This window comes from Phoca vitulina, unplaced genomic scaffold (assembly GCF_004348235.1).
Source record: "Phoca vitulina isolate PV1807 unplaced genomic scaffold, GSC_HSeal_1.0 scaffold6, whole genome shotgun sequence".
NCBI lineage: Eukaryota > Metazoa > Chordata > Mammalia > Carnivora > Phocidae > Phoca > Phoca vitulina.
The window spans coordinates 4,246,005-4,265,139 of NW_022589709.1; the positions used below are offsets into that span (position 1 = coordinate 4,246,005).

General features: G+C 43.6%; 1 protein-coding gene across 6 annotated transcripts in view; it reads right to left on the reverse strand.

Annotated features, from left to right (window-relative positions):
• Nucleotides 1-2,748: 2,748 nt before the first annotated feature.
• The window catches only part of EBF1 (EBF transcription factor 1), a 390,537-nt gene continuing 374,150 nt past the window's right edge, over nt 2,749-19,135 (reverse strand). For 3 of the 6 annotated variants that reach the window (XM_032403630.1, XM_032403629.1, XM_032403628.1), the window contains exons 12-16: nt 17,632-17,697; nt 16,484-16,661; nt 15,635-15,814; nt 11,642-11,836; nt 2,749-3,217 (exon numbers count right to left, since the gene is read on the reverse strand). In XM_032403630.1, coding sequence (XP_032259521.1) covers nt 3,186-3,217; nt 11,642-11,836; nt 15,635-15,814; nt 16,484-16,661; nt 17,632-17,697 — 651 coding nt within the window. In that variant the 3' untranslated portion in view covers nt 2,749-3,185. Of the gene's footprint in view, nt 3,218-11,169; nt 11,321-11,641; nt 11,837-15,634; nt 15,815-16,483; nt 16,662-17,631; nt 17,698-19,135 lie in introns of those variants that run through there. The other 3 variants (XM_032403633.1, XM_032403632.1, XM_032403631.1) reach the window with 1 other exon arrangement.

The window sequence follows — 19,135 nt, forward strand, 5'->3', positions numbered from 1 at the left end:
AGAAGCTGCCATCACAGACAGGAAGTAACTTTAATTAAATATTGTGAAAGTTGAAAAGTTTTTACAGCTTGAATTTTTGCAAAAAAAAAAAATTATAACAATCTCTACAGTAGTTAGGTTCTCTAACAATTGAACTGTACAGTGTGTGTCTATTCAAAAAGTTTGATAAGAAGGTGAAAGGTTAGTAGATTCAGAGATGACTTCGTTAAGCTGCATCCTAGTACAATGTGAGGCCAGGGCATGTCAGGCAATCCAGTCATCCAGAAGCTGTATTTTTCCCCCAAAACTGAAATCTTAATTCTGTTTCATTTTCTTCTTAAAGCCATATTCTGTATTTAGGGGAACATTTTTTATTTGTAGAAATTTTGTGTAGAAGAAAGAGGGTCAGAGGGCCAGAACATCTTTTCATCTAATCAATATAAATAGAGGTGACAGAACACAAATTATACACATTTTAAAGGCTCTTTGGACTTTCCAGAAAAGTTCTAACCACTACACATGGCTGACAGATGGGTGGCGTTTGTTGTCAGGGTCTGAGCCGGACACCTTGCCGGCTGACCATTCCTTCACAAACAGTTAAGGGGCTCACCAGACAAAATATGGCTTTAAATTGTATACATCTTCAGGCCAGCACTTACCACACGAATTCAGACAAACTTTCTGAGTACCGAGAAGCAATGCGTCCACCTTGCTTACATTTTCCAGTTTTTTTATTATTATTAATCATCATTATTATTATTTCTCACCTTGAAAAATCAGCTTTCCTCCCCTCCCTTCCCTCCCACGACTCCCCTCCCGCACCCGCCCCAACCCATAAAAATCGCACTCTGACAGTCTAGTGAAAACCATTGCAAAATCCATATGGGGGCATGCACAGTTGCAGCATTGTTGTAAATTTCTTGCTCTACTAGAAAAAGTTACATTGTCTTAAGGTAACAAAACAGTTCTTTTGTGCTTTTCCATTTCTTTGTTTTTTTTTTTTTCTTTTTTCTTTTTCTTTTTTTCTTAGAATGTTAGTGATGACTGACAGTTCCGGTGCACAGTTACAATGTACAAGTGAAATGAATATGATTTGCATTGTTAAGGCATCCAATCTGCTGGTTTATATTTATGTGAAAGACAGAGGAAATATACAAGCAGACTTAAGAAAGAAAGTATGTTCATTGATTTCTATGAAGTTTCTCCCCCAAATTTAATGCACAAAATGCGTCACTCCAAAGGGAGAGATTCCATGCATATTAATAGAGTAAAACAGCATTAGGGTTTTTTTTTCTTTTTGTAAGCTTCCAAAGCAAAGGATACATTTTTTTTTTTTTAATCTACAGAACTAAATGCTACAAGAATAATATGCTACTATTTTTTTTTTTTTGCCATATATTGGAAAAAACTTCTTAACTTACAAATAATACAAAAATAGACAATGGCTTTTGGGTGGAAATAAAAAAAATTGAAGCATGGTTAAAAACAAAACTAAAAATAACTATAAATGAAATGTTTAAAAATCACATTGAAACTGCTAATACAACTGTAGGTGACCAAATACGCACTTTTCACATAGCAAACATACACAATAAAATAAACTGGGAGTGGGAGGAAAAGGAAGAAGGGGAAAGCAATGTACAAATTCCAAAGATAAATACATTATTTATATGGATATTTTACAAAATCCCCTTTAAAACAAAAAGCCTTTTAATTAACTTTGCAAGTATGTGCAAGCTAAAGGTAGTGAGCTTTTTTTTTCTTTGCAAAATATGCAGTAAAATCTTTTTGTGATATTGAAAAACTGTCTTAAGACATTAAAATGTATAAATAGAACAACGACTTTGGCAAAAATCACAAAAAATCTACAGTATTTATAACTACATACAAAAACACAACAGCAAAGGAAAAACTATCAGGCAAATGCATCCTCAGAGCTTTGCTGCATCTTTGCTATTTATTCTTACTTTTAAGAACACTTCCCAGATGATGAGAGCAAAAATTCCATAGAACAAAAAGCTATGTTTTGGAGCTCTCAACCTTCTTCTCCTTTCTCCCAGTTTTCCTTTTACTCTTAATTCCAAAGCACTTAACCTGTCGCTCTAATCTATTCGGTTACAAACGGTAAGGGTCACCAAGAGAGGTGCGTTATCTCGAGTGGGAAATCTGTAACACCTGCCATGTTGCTTTTGTCAGCTTTTGGAGGATTGGTTCTGAAGTCAGCATTTAGGATGAGTAAACTTTAAACTTGCAAATGGCGGCGTGAAAGTGGGATTTTGGCTTGATAACTGGAGAGCATAATGTGGAATTCTGTGCCTGGACCCTGTTCCATGAAGTCTCATAGGAGATTCTCACACAGTATGTTTGCCATCAAGCTCTCGAGAGGCCATCGGCTTCAGAAGAAGTTGACACAAGTGAAAGAGAGAATGATATCAGGTTTAAATATGCAGTTTTAACAATCTGTCTAGAGGCACTGGATTTTTGAGTAGAAGGGAAAAGTGTGATCACTTACACCACTTTTTAACTTTCCAGGCTGCATTTATTTACACAGTTACTTAAGACAACAATACAAAAGAGATAAATAAGCTTGCACTGCTAAGGGATGGCATGTTAAGTTAGATATTGAAAATGCACTGTCTGAGCTAACTACCATTTGATATGCTTTAAGGCGCAAAAGCCGACCCTTAGTTTTCTAAAAAATCTAACTGGCATTCCTATTCTGTCCCATACAAGCTTTTTTTTTCTTTTTTTCTTTTTTTTTCTTTTTTGACTTTTTTGTAAATATCACCACTTCATTCTCCCTTTACACAGCTTTAAAAACATCATAAATTAAAACATGGAGTCTTATTTATAGTGTCCCTTGTATACAGCTTTACGGTTTATAAAAGACAAATGATTGCAGAGTTAAGCTTAAAAAAAAAGAAAAGAAAGAAAAAGAAAAAGTGGATTTGCTTTTATCAACACAGAATAAATATATCCCCCAAATACTTGGGAGGTACAACTTTTAACCAACACTCTGCACTTGCAGATCCCTTCCAATTTCAGTATTTGCAAGGTCGGTGATATTGTTTGTTTAAAAATCTGCAGTTATCGTGATTCCTCTTAAAAAGGCCTGAGTTAAAAGTTCCACTCGGGGACTTGTATCAGATTACTCTCTGTAGCAGAATCCAACCTCTTCATTAATAAAATTCTTCAAGGCAATTCTTTCACATGGGAGGAACAATCATGCCAGATATCGCTGTGGAAAGAGAAGACAAAAGTCAGTGGTTTTGCATCCAAATTTCTCACTGAGGGGGAAAAAAAAATGGGAAAAAACACCCACACACCACTATGTTGGTTGAATATTAGTCACAAATGTGCTCTCATCTTCCCTGGAACGAGGGTTTGTTATAAAATATACATGTACTTTATTAAGAATGGTAATATACCAGCCTGTGTATGTGTCTTTAACAGAACAGAAGAGGCTAAACATCCTCCAAGTCTGATTTCAATTTTGAAACGTAGCTGGAAAGTTGCATAGTTTGAATACTGCTGGGAAAGTTGCGGCCCCAAACCTTGCAAAATAGTGAAAATTTTCAATTTGTCACTCTTTTTCCCCCCTCCCCTTCACTTCCATAATATAAAATTAAAAACAACAACAACAACAACAAAAAAAAAAAACCCAGTTCATCCCAACTGCCAGCAAGTTCTACAAAAAGCCCACGCTCTGTGCTCTGTGCGTGCACGAAGACAAGGCGCTAGAGCACAAGCTGAATGCCTTCATTTCAGTCGTCCGTGCCTGGGAAAAGGAGGTGCCAGCCACCGAGGGCCTTGTTCCCGGGGCAGATGAAGCTGGGAGAAGAGCACGGCGGAGGAGGGCAAGGCAGGTTTGCATGAAACTACAGCATGTCTCCTATACTACGGCTTCACTCAAGGCTCCGGAATGGTCTGACCACGTTCCTAGAAAATTATAGCCTAGGAAAGCTGGGGTAAGGTCCTGGGGTAATCAAAAAACTCTTTCAAAGTGTTCCGAGTTAGCAGGTCGCACACAGCGGTATTTAGAAAAGCAGGGAATCCGCTAGGCCAGCCTTCCACCTCTGGCTCTCCTGCTTTCTGAGTAGGATGCCCTTCCTCCTCCACCCCTGCCCGCAAGGTAGTTACTTGTTTCCTTGAACCTCTGCCTCCTCAGCTAGAAAATGTAGTTAAGGGTATTTGTAAGGGCAGTGACATTTTTAGGGTTGTTGGAGATTTAAATAAAATAACATGTGAAGTGCTTGGCCCAGAGTCAGCTCCTAGTAAAGACCTCATAGAGGTTAGCTGCTGTTACTTTTAATCCATCCCTTCTGCTGCTAAACTAGCTGTGTGACCTCATGCTAATGGTTTGACTTCTCTGGGCTGTGCTTCCTCTTATATCAAATAGGCACCACCTCGTACAGCATACTTCACATGATGAGCATGAGCAATGGAAGGACGTCTGTAAGAAAGTTAAAGCAGTATGGCAACTTTGAAATATGTTGGGGGAAGAGCGATGCGTCCATTAGAAGCAAGAGGCAGCCATCTTTGCTTCCAAAGAGGAGAGAGAAAGTCATTGCTTTCTTCTCGTTGGCAATTCTAACTTTAAATTGATGTTCTTGTCAGCGATGACTGATACTAGGAAGTGGTGCTCTTCGTATCCCAACTCTCATGTCCGGAAAAATGTGCCTGTTTTTATGCGAACCCCAACTACCACAAATCCTGCTGCAGACACAGGGCGGCTAGGTGAGGCTCTAAAGCCCTGCAGCCTCTGCACCCCTCCTGTTTCCCCTCCCCCACCCCCGACATTTTAAATTCAATTAAAAAATGTATTTTGCCAAACACTTTTTCCGTTAATTTTTAAACCCATCTGTATTCACAGGGAAATTTAATCCACATGTTTCTGATTCATGTACACGTAAATCATCCAAATGTTGTTTTGCAAGAGCCGTTTTTCAGTCCAAAAGCTCCTGGAGTCTTTTTCGTAAGCCCTCATAAGCCATTTTTCTTAGAAACAGGAAGTGTCTCTTGCCAAATGCAGACCAACTTAAACTCCCAAAGATTCGGGATCAGTTGGAAAAGCAGTCCCCCTAAGATTCAAGTGAGCCCTAGATCTGACGGAAACAGGGAGCTCAGATTTTTAACCCAAGCCTTAACATGAGAATTCAAGATGCTGCAGCTCCAAAGGCAAGGGGGCGGGGGGTCTCTGCACGGTGACAGCTCAGCATGGCTCTGCCTCCCTAAGGATCTTTCATCTAGGCTGGAGGTGGGTCCAGGCACCCTTATTAAAGACAGGCCTTTCTGTGGGGGTTCTAAACCTCTAGCAAGAGAACCAAGTCCTAGTTTTGCTCTCCACCCAAATCCACTTTGTGCGCCTGGCATTAAAGGGCAGCCCATACAGTACAGCCAGGCGGCTCAGGCAGCGTCGACGGGGTGCAAAGCAGAGAACTGACAAACTTCCTGCTAATTTGGTCAGTGGGACCAGCCAACATTTAGTAATTGGACCCTGAAAACATCAGGGTTGTTTTCTTAATTCTGAACGGCCAGAGGAAAAAAAAATCTAGCCGTGTTTTGTACCTGAATAATGTGCTAGATTAATTAGATTAAACCTCCACTAGGGCCCCATTAGAAGTTACAAAGCAAAGCTAACTGGTGTGCCCGTCCATAGCTAACAGTGCTTCTTAATCTGGAATATAGGGGTCACAAACTCCAGCGCCCCGAGAGCCCAGGCTGGGAACAGAAGTGAGCAAAGTGCACTAATAGGGGTGGAGGGACTCTGCCAGGGGCATGGCAGGCCTTCTCTAGAGTGGGCTCCCCACAGTTACTGCACAGATATCCTGCTCAACCACCAGATCTTCTGAACTCTTGCAAGAGAAGATGGAGATGTGAATTTTTTAAAATACAAAAGAGCCCAGTTTATACCTCGTAGCAAATAATTAAAATTAAAAACAAGCCAACAGACATATCTGAGGGTACCTAGGGGGTGGCTTTGGTCTGCCCACACTTTCCTAACCTTGCCCTTGTTGGTCCTCAGACTTCTCTTAGAGTCTAAGGGAAACCATGGAGTCTCGTTTGTACCTACACCCCGAACCCTGATTATAATATCAGGGTCACAGCTCCTTAAGTCTCATCGGTAATCTCCTAAGCTCCAGACGCAGAACACTTACTGATAGATCAATTTTAGGAAAAGATCTCTGTTTGCAGCCTCTGAGTTGCTATACCTCTAAAGAGGCCTTTTTATAAAGTAATCCCACTGCATGATTGCAGGGAAGCTCCTGGGTTTTTAGGAGCTGTTTTTCTTGTATCTGTGCTGCAATCCTCAGGATTACTTATGTGGGTGAGAGGGATGGGTGTTTAAGGCTTGGAATGTTCCAGAAATGCCGCTGGCACACTGACTTGCCCAAGTGGGGGCCATGAAGATTTCCATGAGGACACAACACTCTCAGCAACACATGCCAAACATCACAAGACATCATAAGACCGAGGTGGTTCTGCCATTTTCCCCGGCAGCTGGGTGATCACGTTCTCTGACAGAAGGTCGGAAAACTATTGGTCTGAAAGGCCATGCATTTTGCATTATGGTTTTCACATTTTGATAAGAACAAAGACAAAATGAAAAGTTTTGCAGAGCTGGGAGAGTTTGGAGTGAGAGAGTGGAATGTGGTCTTCCTCGAACCACCATATGTGTAAGAATTATGAGCTAATCGGGACCAGAACGGGGGGGGGGGGGGAATCTTGCACAAATTGAGCATGTGCCCAGAGCAAAAGACAATTCCACGAGATCACCGCTGGACTACATGATATCTAGAGTCAGGTGGGGCCAGCCAGCCTGAGCTCCAACAAGGTGAGGAAAGAAAAAAAAAAAAAAATCAGTGTGTGTGTACAATTTCTGTGAAATCACTCTGGTCTTTTGTTTTTAATTTTTCATTGCAGGGACTGTCCAGGACATGGTTAGGGTTTAAAATCACTACACTGTGGGGCATGCTGACAGCCTCCTTGGGGCTGCCTCTCTCTTGATTAATGAAGTCCTCTGAGGCCTGAAATTGCATAGAATCCATGCTCTAGGGGCCATAAGCCTTTGGAGAAGGGGGAGGACGTCTCCAGGACAATGGCTGAGCAGAGTGGGTCACTCAAGTCTTTGACCTATGAAAATAGACACACCTGGGGAGTAGTCAGGATCAGGATTTATCAATGACTTCACCTGGATGGGAATGGAAGAAGACGTCTCTGCATTTTCTCTTTAAATCCAAAATACAGCCACATTTTCCAAAGTTTTTCATGGGATGTTAATTGGTTTTAACACTCAGAAAAGGGTTCTCTGGGCAAATAAATTTAGAGAACTAAATGGAATACTCTTTTTTTTTTATTTAACTGCAGGATGTCTGTCTCAGAGCTTTTAATAAACTTAGGTGCATTGTTGCTCTCCAAGACTGGGATTCAGTAAGCACCCCACTTTCTAGATTTGTTTAACCACAAAATTTAGATTTTTTTAACAGCATATCTTGTGAGACTCCAGAAGTGCTGAGACAAGAGTTGCTTTATCCTAAAAAAATTTCTCAGACATATGGTAATTTGTCCAAGGTTTTATCTACCTGGGAGAGAAAGCCAGGTGGCACCGCAGGAGAAATTGTGAATTATAAAATATATGGAAAGAATGGAATTTATGACTTCCACGTAAGGACTTCCTTGTTCAACCTCATCCCCACTTCCTGGACCTCCATGCTCCAGGATGCCAAGTGGCTTGCTGGTTACTGCACATTACTCTTTGGCTCCAGTTATCTTTAATCCCCTGCTTCAAATGCCCCCTCCCCATCTCCCTCTGCCTGAATCCTCCTTGCCCTTCATGCAAGGTCCAGTTCAATGGCAGCCTTCTCCAGGAGACTATTCTGAATTCTCCCTGATCTTTCCCTCCTCTGAACTTCTACAGGTGGGCACCCAGCCTCTCCTAGACAGATCTGTCTGCTTTACTGGGGTGTTGTGTTTCCTTTAATACAGGGAAAGATTTGAAGGCCAGGATTTTGTAGTCCACCTGGGCCTAACCCAGTGGCTTCACAATAGTATGACCATAGAGCATAGGGGCTTACTATCAGTCTGCTAGGGTTTTAACCCCAGGCTCTCCCAGTTTGTTAGCTGTGTAACTCTGGATGAGCCATCTTGGCTCTAAGGCTCAGTTTCTGCATCTGTAGAATGGGGACAACAAACAGCCTACATCAAGGGCGGTTGGGAATGAGATAATGTAGAAGCCTGGCTGGGAACAAGCCCTCCCATGTTAGTAGCTGTGACCATCGTCATCACCATCATGTGAGATTGCAATGCGTGTTCATTGGGGAATAAACATACATGCAGTCACTAGAGGGGGCCAAGATGGGGCTGCTGGGGAAAAGGTCTTTAAGGAGCTGGCTAAAAAAAAACCCAGGATGATATACAATTCGTAGAGTGGCAGTTGGAAGTACACAGGTCTTTAAAACCCTCAAATAGCCTAAATGTGTCACCTCTGATCTTATTTATACAGTCCATTTGCTTAACCAACTCTTCCTTTGTCACTTGCCCGGTCCTAATGATCACAGTTCTGAACTAGGTGGGTCCAAATGAAATCACTGTAACAACGAAAAGGAGAAGAAGGACGGTAACACTGCAGAGGTCCCCCCGCCCAGCCACCCCGCCATTCTATAACCCGCCCACGTCCTTTCTCCATAGATAAGCAGAGTCTAGAAAACTAACAATGAGGTCATTCTTTAGTTGCAGGTCTAGAAGCCCATCGTCCCAATGTCCCTTTCTTCAGGGGAGACCCCAAAGCCTCAGGCAGGAGCTCCCCAGAAGCAATGGTATGACGCACCCTGGGCAGCAGTGATGGTGTACAGAGCGCCAAGGTGCGGTCCCAGGTGTGTGGGCCCTGCCTCGTGAGGGTGGCAGGAAGACGGACAGGATGGCTTCAAGAAAAATGGTGTCAGTTAATTCGACTTTAATTTCTCTACTCATACCTCCTCGCCTGCCACCCCTCAGGAGCTGTTTGGTACATGATGGTATTGGAAAAACAAAAACTAGCAGAAGGAATCTTCTGGACACATGCTCAAACAGAAGGCAAGGACGATGTCGTCCACAATAGCAAATCCAGCACCAAGTGTGTCCCTGAATTTCACCTTGAACCCTCCCCACTGTGCAGCTGTGTGTGAGAAATGTGATGGAGAGGTGGCGATTCAGCTGCTAATCAGAACAGGGGGGAACAGCCTCTGTACTTTTGGAACCTGTGCAGGCTTGTGTTAGAAATGCCCTGGGTGACAAATGAACACATTTTGTATGAGTCCCTGTCTTGAAGCCATTTCATTATTACTTAAGAGCGCCTGCACACGTGCGCACACACGCACACACACACCCCAGATGTTCCCTAAATCCAGGACATTCTACCGTCTGGGCCGAGTCCCTATTTTCAGTCCCTTCCTGCTCTCTCCTTGGGTCACATGCAGGCAGAGACCCTGGGCCTGGCAGAAGGGTGGTCTGCTTCGGTCGCTGTGGGCCAGGGATCCAGCTGCTGACCTCCCAAGAGCTGCAGGCCTTTGCTTCTCAAGCACCACCTCTCAGCTGCTGCTTACAAACCCCATTCTATCTTATTTTCATATCAAATCTATGTTTTAATGTGGGTTGTGATAGGCAGCTCAAGAATGGCAGATTTCCGTTTCCATAGGTGTTACCCTTAGTTAAACCCATCGTAAGTTATATGCACTTACGCATTATATCCTTAGTTTGCCAGCCGGAAGTGTACTGAGGGTGACAAAGCATTATTTTCAGCGGAAAAAGACTCAGATGTGTATGAATGGGTGGCTCCCCTGTGTGGAGGTGGGCATGACCCACTGTGAATAATGTTGCCTGAAATGTAATTCAGATTATTTTCCTCTGCCCTCTAAGATGGCTTTGCCAATTCAGTTCAAGGGAGGGCCACGAGCATGTTATTCCGGGCATGACTCCGGCTGTGCTGGGCAGATTTGCCAGCAGGTTTCTGAGGAATGTTTAGCAGAGCCTGTCTGGAGTCAGAAGTCACAGTGATTAGGAGCTCAAGTTCTGGAATCACACAGTTTGGGTTCAATTTTGGCTTTATCAGTATTAGCTGTGTGACCTTGAGCAAACTGGGCCTGAATTTACCCATCTATGTAAAGGGAATAGTACTGATTTCATAGGGTCTTTGGAAGAATCAATACAAGATTACGTCCACGTAAAGCATCCAGTACAGAGTACATATGTACTCTGTATAAATAACATAAATAATATACATACACATAACATACAATACATAATATACATATACATAAGAGACAGGGCTGAGAGATGCCAGATGGGTATGCCACCCTCCTGACCCCTCCCGCCCCCCGTGGCTGACCTCCATCAGTGAAGGTGGCATGACGACCACTGAGGGAAGGCACTATGGGGAGCTGTGTAGTCCAGGGGTTAGGGGCACAGATCCTGTGGGGTTTACATTCATCTCTACCATTTATGCGCTATGCCTATAGGCAGGTATTTACTCTCCTTGAGCTTCAGCTTTATCATCTGTACAATGGAGATCATAATATCCTCATATTTCACCAGGAAGTTGTGAGGATCAAATAAGATAAAGCGTGCTCAACGCTGAGCACAGCGCCTGACACATGGTTCCGTGCTAAATAAATGGTAGCTGATTATTTTATTGATATTATTTCCCTGCCAGCTGCCTTAGGCATCCTGGGTGCATCCTTTTTACCCCCTCTGAGTAATACAGTGCTTGGGAGATGGAAAGAGGAGAGATGAATTTTTGAGCCTGAATTTGAAGCCAGCTTCTGCCACACACACTACTGCTGGAAGTCAAACGATTTCATAACCTCCCTAACCTTGAGTTTTCTCATCTGTACAGTAGGGGCTTCAAATGCCCAGCACACAATCCTGCCGTGAGGGATGAACGAGCTTGTGCGGGTCAACAGTGCCAGCACATGAGAAAAATGTGAGATGCGGCAGCCCCATTTTAAAAGGGTGGGGTTCTTCTTCCTCAATGAGTAGAGAGGTCACCTCAATTCTTGGTGACTCTTATTTTCCATACTCCATGATGGAGACCAAAATGGAACAATTTTAATATGAACCAGAATACTCTAGTAACAATTTGGGGTTTCTGGTCCCCAGCAGTCAGTCTTGGGCCTTTGGTCTACAGTGCTCTAACCTCGGGGCTCTGGTCAGGCCATGGCTCATGCACTCCCCATGATCAGCCCCACACACGTTCACTCTGACACAGGCAACAGGAAGGGAAGGTTGAGTGACCTACTTCAGGAGAAGGCCAGTCCCGGGAGAGACCCTGCAGTGGAGAACTTGCTAGAGTCCACAAAAGACTGGTCTGATTATGGCGACCACAGGGAATGAAAGAGGAGAAAAGAGAAATGCTGATATTAGTAAGTGGAAATAGTATTCTTAAGCAAATCCCAGGCCTGAGCACAACTGCTGGAGTTGGAAAGAGGACAGCTCAGGCAACTCCAGCAGAGAAGGGATGTGTGGGGCCAGGGGCCAGGGCCAAGGAGAGTGAACACAAAGGAACAAACAAAAGGAGGGCAGAGAGAAGCAGGCCAGCCCAAGGCTGATCCCTCGCACCAGTGACGCATCTGCTTCAGGCCCTGGGAGGGTGAAGTCAGGGCATCCTGTTGGCCTGGGTGGGGCTTACCTTGCAGGCTGTTCCCATTGGTGCTGGTGCAGGTGGGAGGCGGGGAGGTCTGGGGTCTGACAACTGGCGCGAAAGCACTCTTCTGTTTCACGGCTGAGACCATGTTGGCTGGTGAGAAGGAGAAGATGCCCGAGGAACTGCTGCAGTTGGAGGGGAGGCTTGTGGAGGAGGCCATGGTGGGGCTGGATGGCACAACTGGGTGGGACAATGGGAAAGGAGAAATCAGCACCTCTCCTGGCATGTGAGATTACACAGCTCAGCTCTGCCCTTCACCCAGCCACCCTGCTCAGGCCACCCTTCCAGCACGAGCCTTCCCTGAACTCTTGGGATCTTAGCTGCTTTCATCACTTGGTACTTGGCACATGCTACCTTTTGTTGGTGTTGATCTTTTATGTGTTTATTGTGGGTCTACTACATGCTGGGCAATGTGCTAGGCACTGGGGCATCCCAGGCCATGAAACAAAAGTGCTCTTATAAGGGATAGGGTAGCACAAAATAATGACAAAGGTGAGCGTGGCCAGCTCTGCAGAGGCAGGGAAGAGACTCAAGGAAGGCTTCATGGGGGAGGTGTCAAATGAAGCATTCCAGGTAGGGCCTAAACTAAGGTTCTAGCAAAGGGACTGGGAATGTAAGACACAGGAGGAGACCAGCCTGAGACAGTGTGGTCACCGATGGAATGAGAGGTGTGAGGAAGAAGGGTAGGTTGAAGGTAATGCCAGGATTCCAACTTAAAGCACTGGCAGATAGTGGTGTGTATGTGCCCCTGTTCTCCCCATGAAGCTATGAGTTCCCTAAGGATACGACTGTGCCTGAATGCTTCACACACACAGATATAGCTAGGTAGGAGGCCAGGTGGATAAATAGACTGCCACAGGCAATATTTGGGGATAATGCAGAACTACAAGTCAAAGTCACAAATTCTTTCTATCCCCATAGAGCTGTACATGAACGCTTGTGAATTAATAAGCAGTAGGACAGGAGCTTTGTGTAAATACTCACAGTGTAGTAGTAGTGGGGATGTGGATTGTCAATGATGGGAGAATTTTGGCAATTCATGGAGGGAGAGAACCTAGTTGCTTGGAGACATGAGTTTGGTAGATGCACATTCTCTACTGACCATGGTCCTTTCAGCCTGGCCATTCATATTTCGTTAGTTACTAATGATCTCATGGTTACTTCAGGAGACAGAGATTTTGCACACAGTGAGTCCTCTCCACTCAAGACCAGTATGTTCATATACTCACCTTCTATTTCCTCCATCTCCTCGGGAAAAGTATGGATCTTGCCCAGTAATTTTCAAGCATTTAATTCAAATTCTAAGTACTTCCTTCTACTGTATTATTTTTTCCCATGATGTAATAAACATTACATATTGCTTTATCATTCACAAGAATCTTCATGTCTTTTTCATCTTATGTCACTGCCAAAGCAACCTTAAGTTGGGGCCTATTACATCCCTTTTACATCTGAGCAAGCCGAGCAAGCTGAGACTCAAAAAATAGTTTTGTGACATGCCCAAGGGCCAGAGCTGGAATGTGATGAAGCCAGGAACCAGACCCAAATCCAGTGTCTTTTCCACTACACTCCCCTGCAAAAGAAACCAATCCCCAGGGAAAAAGTCCTCCTTCCCATGAGCCCACTGGAGTCTAGATTGCTGTGTAGGGGGCTGGCCTTCCCTTGGCCTACTGGCTGTGGAAAGAGGGAAGTGGGAATCAAATGGGTCTAGGCAACAACTGCCATCAGGGGGAAATGACCCCTTGGAATCAGCCCTCAGCACCACACAATCCAAAGGCACTGAATGCTTGACGGAGCGGAACACTGGGCTGCCATCCTCAGAGTTTTCACAAATATGTTCTACACTGTACTTTTTCTTTTAATGAGGCCAGCATTTTTATACATCTCTTAGGATTTGTAAATGTGAAAATACGCTCAATAATAACACCCATTTAAATTGCAAAACTCCTGCACTGGAGGTTTGATTTTTAAATATTCGTAGACTTGAAATCCTGCTGGTTCACTGAGGAAGGCAATTAATCTCGTTGGCAAATGCGATCATTATGTGTATTTAGAGGTGGGGAGTTTGAGGGGGTGGTTAACAGAGGAAAGGATGAAATATAGTCAAGCCGCTCCATTTGTTATAACATTATTAGTTATCAGCCACCACACCACAAAGTGTGTTCACCAGTGCAATGTCTTATTTTATTTTTTATTCTGTTTGGAATTTTTCAACATGAGTGGTTTATGAATAATTAAATATTATGGAGGCAAAAATTCAAATCAGCTGGGCTTTGTGTTTATTGTTTTATTTGCATTTATGCAGATAAAACCGTCCCATCTGAGAGCCTATTTGAGAATTTAATACTATATTTGTGAGCACTGAGGAAATCAATTAATGGAAATTAAATGTTGGAAGTTTCACAGACTGACAGATGCAGTCTCAGGCTGAAGTTGCTGGGTGTCTGCACGGGCTTGGGAAGACAGCTATCCAAGCCCCTAAATTGAATTGCTACCATATAGCAATTAGTTTATTGATTTAATTAAGAATGCCACCTTTTAATTTTCAGGTCATGATTGAAACATTTTCTGATTGAGTAGATGGGAGAACAGTGAAATGATAAATCTATGAGAAACCATCTTTCGATGAATCAAAATCCTCAAACTGGTCCCGTTGACATAATGCAGGCAGACATAATGTATGCAGATTATTTGGGGACATTTTAAACGCTCAAAAAGCTGCTGATTCCGAACAGATAAAGTGGAAATATAAAGTTTAGCACACACTGAGCATAAAAATTCAACAAGAAAGTAAAAGGCACTAAGTATTACTTTCAGAAATAACCTCTCTCAAAGGCCAAGAATGATCTTTCCTCTCTCAAAGGATTAGAACACTCCACATTTCCACCATCAGAGACAGCACGGTTTTTAGGTTTTTTTAGCCAAGACTCTTTAAAAAAAAAAAAAAAAAAAAAAAACGTGAGTATTCTTTCATTTAACAACACATCTTCTATCATTCCACAAATGTCTAAGAGTTCGGCCTCATTTCACAAAACGGAAGAGTCACCCACACTGTCCAAGATAAACTTGGTTATCTAGGTACAGATCCTCAGCGGGAGATCGAGAGATTGTAGAAACACAGCCCAGGACAGTTTATATGTAAAGATGCCAGTTCCCTGAGGTTCTTTAGATGCAATCTAAATGTTGTACTGGAAATTCTTGAAGCTAAACTTCTTTAAGGCGAGGACAAGGCACCAAAAAAAAAAAAAAATTTCTTGTGTATGTGTTTTTTCATCTTGCCAGATTTTTGGAAAAAATAAAGTGTTTTTGTTGTTGCTATTGTTTGTTTTCTGGTATACATCAAGCACAAAGGGGAAAAAATTCCAAGCATTTAAAAAAAAAAAAAAAAGGAGTCCTATTCCTAAAGGGAGAGATGTGAAGTCTTAGACTGTTGTGTTCAGTCTAAGACTGAAGTCTTAGACCGTCATCGCGATGATTTAGATTTCCTGACTGTGCCTCTTGTGGGCCAGACATCAGGACAAGCTCATTCCATGCATTATTTTATCAAAGTCTCACAACAACTGTATGGGATGGGGGGAGGATGTTAGTTCCCTCCCCATTTTACAGATGAGCAAACTGAGGCATGGCGAGGAGAGAACTTGCATAGGGCCGCCAGTCAGTAACTGGTAGAATCAGGGCTCAAACCCATCTCCACTCCGACTCGAAACTTGGGTTCTGGTGATGACATCCTACTGCTGCTTTGGGTTTTAACAAAGTTCTGACAACGAGGGAGACTCTGGGATGAGGAAGGTGAGCAAGGGAAGGCAGAGATTTCTGCCAGAGACAAATGGCGCCTTTCATAGCATCACCTGGGTGGGAGCCCTCAGGCTGAAGAGACCTGTAGAGTGGGCCACACAGTGGGCCACAAAGCCCACTCCAGTGGGCTCCAGTTCTTGGAGCAAAAGCACGCAGAAACGCAGGACACACGGGTCTACTTACTGGCATAGGGCGAGTTGGCAGCTGAGCCATTGAGGAAAGTTGGGGAGCCGCCCAAATTGGACATGGCAGCCGTGCCGTATCCGTTCATGCTCGTGCTGACAGAGTTATAGTTGGTCTGCTGCGGGGTGGTGCTCGGCACGTACCCGTGTGGTGACACGCTGCTCGAGTTGCGGGTGAAACCTGAGGGGTGGGGGCAAAGCCGGGGATGAGGGTGGCAATCCGGGAAGGCTCGGGGACAGGAAGGTCTCTGGTTCTTGCCCCGTTGCTGCATCCCGGAGGGAAGGGGTTGGGTGATTCATGTGCGTGGGTTGGTGGTGCTAGCTCTGTGATTAAAATGGGAAGCGAGCAAAACACACATTTCTTAGGAGATCATAAATACTTAGCAGGGCCGTGAGAAGTGGCAATGTAGGGCCTATAAATTATCATTTTGGAGCAGAAATAAATCCCAATCTAAGAGATGTACCCTGGAGTTAACAGGTTCTTATTCCCTGGGCGAGGATGATGTGCTTTGGCCCCTCAGAACTTTAATTCCAAGCCTCTTTGCGATCTGTCATTCATGGTTTATGATGAAAAGTCAAATGGAGAGATGGCTAAGTGCGTGCATCCTCTCTAGCCTCTGATACCACACTGCCAGTCGTGATAGCTATCGCCCAAATTCTACAGCAATATTTGATACACACAAACTAGGAATCTCCCCTATTGGGAAAAAAAAATGTTTTTAAATAAAAACGGTTTCATGCCAAATAAATGGTGGGGTCTGGGGGCGGTGGGGGGGGGGCGGGTGGTGTGGAGAAGCCTGAGGTTGGGAAGGGGCAGGGCAATGGGGAGGGAGGAGGGCAGGCTCCTGACCCTGATTGGTGGCCTGCGACGCCTCGGAGACGTTCACAGCCAGCTGTCCGCTGAAGGAGTTCACGCCCATCATGCCCGCGTGGACCGAGGTGTTAGTGAGGGCGGGGAGCTGGCTGTGGTTGCGGGGGACGCTGTACAGGGCCTCCGCAATGTCCGCTGCTCTCTTCAGAATAATTTCCTGCAAAGTAAAAGCAGTAGCCCCTTAGCTACCCTAGTCATACTCCCAGGAAAACCATCTATTCCAGTGTTTGTTTTATGCCAGGCAAGGTGCTCAGGGTCTTGACTTCCGCAACCTCTCAGCAAACCTAGGACAAGTCTCATCATCATCGGGCCCATATAGCAAATGGGGAAACTGAGGCACAGAGAGACGTGAAGCACTCACTTAAGGACACTCGCCTATTCAAGGACAGAGCTGGGCTGCATAACCTTGTTTGTCTGACTTTGAAGGGCCATTGTCTTAGCCATCCCTCCATACTACCCCACATGTGACAGGGCCATGGGGTTTCCCTCTGCTGCCAGTAACACACAGGACCTCTGGTGTTACACACACACACACACACACACACACACAGCCTGCAGCTCATCCCCCCTGCTAAAGTTAAGGGCAGTTTGCAGATGACTCCCTGTGTCCCCGAGTATTAGTGGAACTGTGTCCCCTGGACACTGATTCAAGTGACACACAAAAAAGGGAGCGAATGATTGCTCAGACTCCTAGTTTCCAGAGCAATCGGAATCATATACACGGAGTAGCTCCGTGAATAGAAGCAGACAATTATATTCAGGCCTTATTATGCGTTTTAGGAGAAAAAATTAAACCCCCCTTTTCCTCCTAAATTTGCTTGAAAACCTGAGAGGAATAAAATAAAACATCAGTAACTCTCTTCCTCAATTATGAAGCACACTCCCACAGAAGATTCATTTTAAATGGAGTCCCGTTTCCCCTAAGGAAGATGATTCTATACAAAAGGTAATAAAAGATTTACAAAACAAGAAAGAAGAACTGAATAGCCTGACATGTTATGTCCGGATGACACTGAACTCATGCAAGTGGCTTTCATATTTTTCACCATTTCTCAACACAAGAAGGAGTCCGCGCTCTTCAAATGAACGTGGAGGCCCACGCAGGTTCGAGCCCCAGGACGGCTCACCTGGTTGTTGTGTGGCATCCCATACAGCGCCTCCACCAGATCCGCGGCCCTTTTGAGGATGACTTCCTGTCAAGAGAAAAGCAGATGCAATCCTCCGAGTGACAGCCAGTTGTTGTTATCTTTTCACAAGATCACGTTCCAGTTCCCTCTGGCCAGACTTGGACACTGCACTGCTTTAAAGGCAGTAGCTCGGGGAACCCCAGAATGGTGTTAAATCACCAATTTATCCCTGTTCACATACACACTTAATTGAGTCAAAAGGTGAGCATCATTGGTATTGCAAGATAAAATACATCACTCAATAGTCTGCCATCGGCACGGTAAAGCACTCATATGTTTATTGCTGAATACAATTGCGAGGTCATTTACTAGATTACTACAATCGATGTCATTCAGTGCATGTTATGAATCCCTAAGATGTGTTTATTTAGTACTTAATTGCTTATTCCAGGAACCACGACCTTAACAGACAGGTCATTTTCGAGGGATTTCCAATCAATCTTTGGCTACTAGAAGCATGTAGTATTAAACTTCTTTTGTTTATCTCCCTTGTGTGGCAGAGCCAGGATATAAGGGAGTGATGGAGTAAACTCACATTTCTGAGGCAATGCGTTGTTTGTCAGAGGCTCTTACAAAAGGATTCTCCTGCCCCCGGAAGCTCTCTCTGCACCAATTTTCATGACTGGCAGAGTCTGTTTCTTTTATAGCAATCCTTTGCTATTCCGGTATTGTTTGTCATTTTCCCCATTTGCTCATTCATTCTCATCCCAGATATATGCTCTGCTTTTCATTCCAGTTGAAGAAAAAAAAATGTCTCCCTCTTCATTTAGGTGGACTTCCACATTTAGCCTGCATGCTTATTTCTAATAAATAGTGCACTCTACAAAAGTGTGTGTGGTGGTAATTTTTTTCTTCGACCAAAAGAAGTTGTTTCCTCTTCATTCTGCCCTAATTGTCTGCAGATTCATTTATATTGGAAGATGAAGAGGGAAGTTAAGCTTGTAAAATGGAGGCTTATCAGAGAAGCAAACATAAAGGCGTGGCATGATTATCAGATGTGATTTGCAAGAAGATATGTTTACAATTTTTTTTTGCCATGGGTAAAGTTGCAAAAAGAAGTTTAACTTTAAATATTTTACACAATAGATTTCTGCATGGAGAAGCAGCGGTGTTCGATTTTCATATACTGTAGACGCTGATCAGAAAATAGGGATATAATTACATTCATTTTGCTGTCATCATAGCCTCTTCAAAAATCCTTGAACAACTCTTAAAATGACAAGCTTTTAGATACATATTAGCATTTTTCAATTTTAAATTTTCTATAATATAAGATAAAATAGTTGTCATACTGCAGTAACTACTTATGACATATATAATGTCTTAAATTCAAAAATGAGATAGAGGGGTTTTCAGGTTTCAATAAACATTTATGCTTACCTTAAGCTGCTAGACCCCATTTATAAAACAGTTCAGTTATTTTTCATATAAGGAGTGTAAAGCA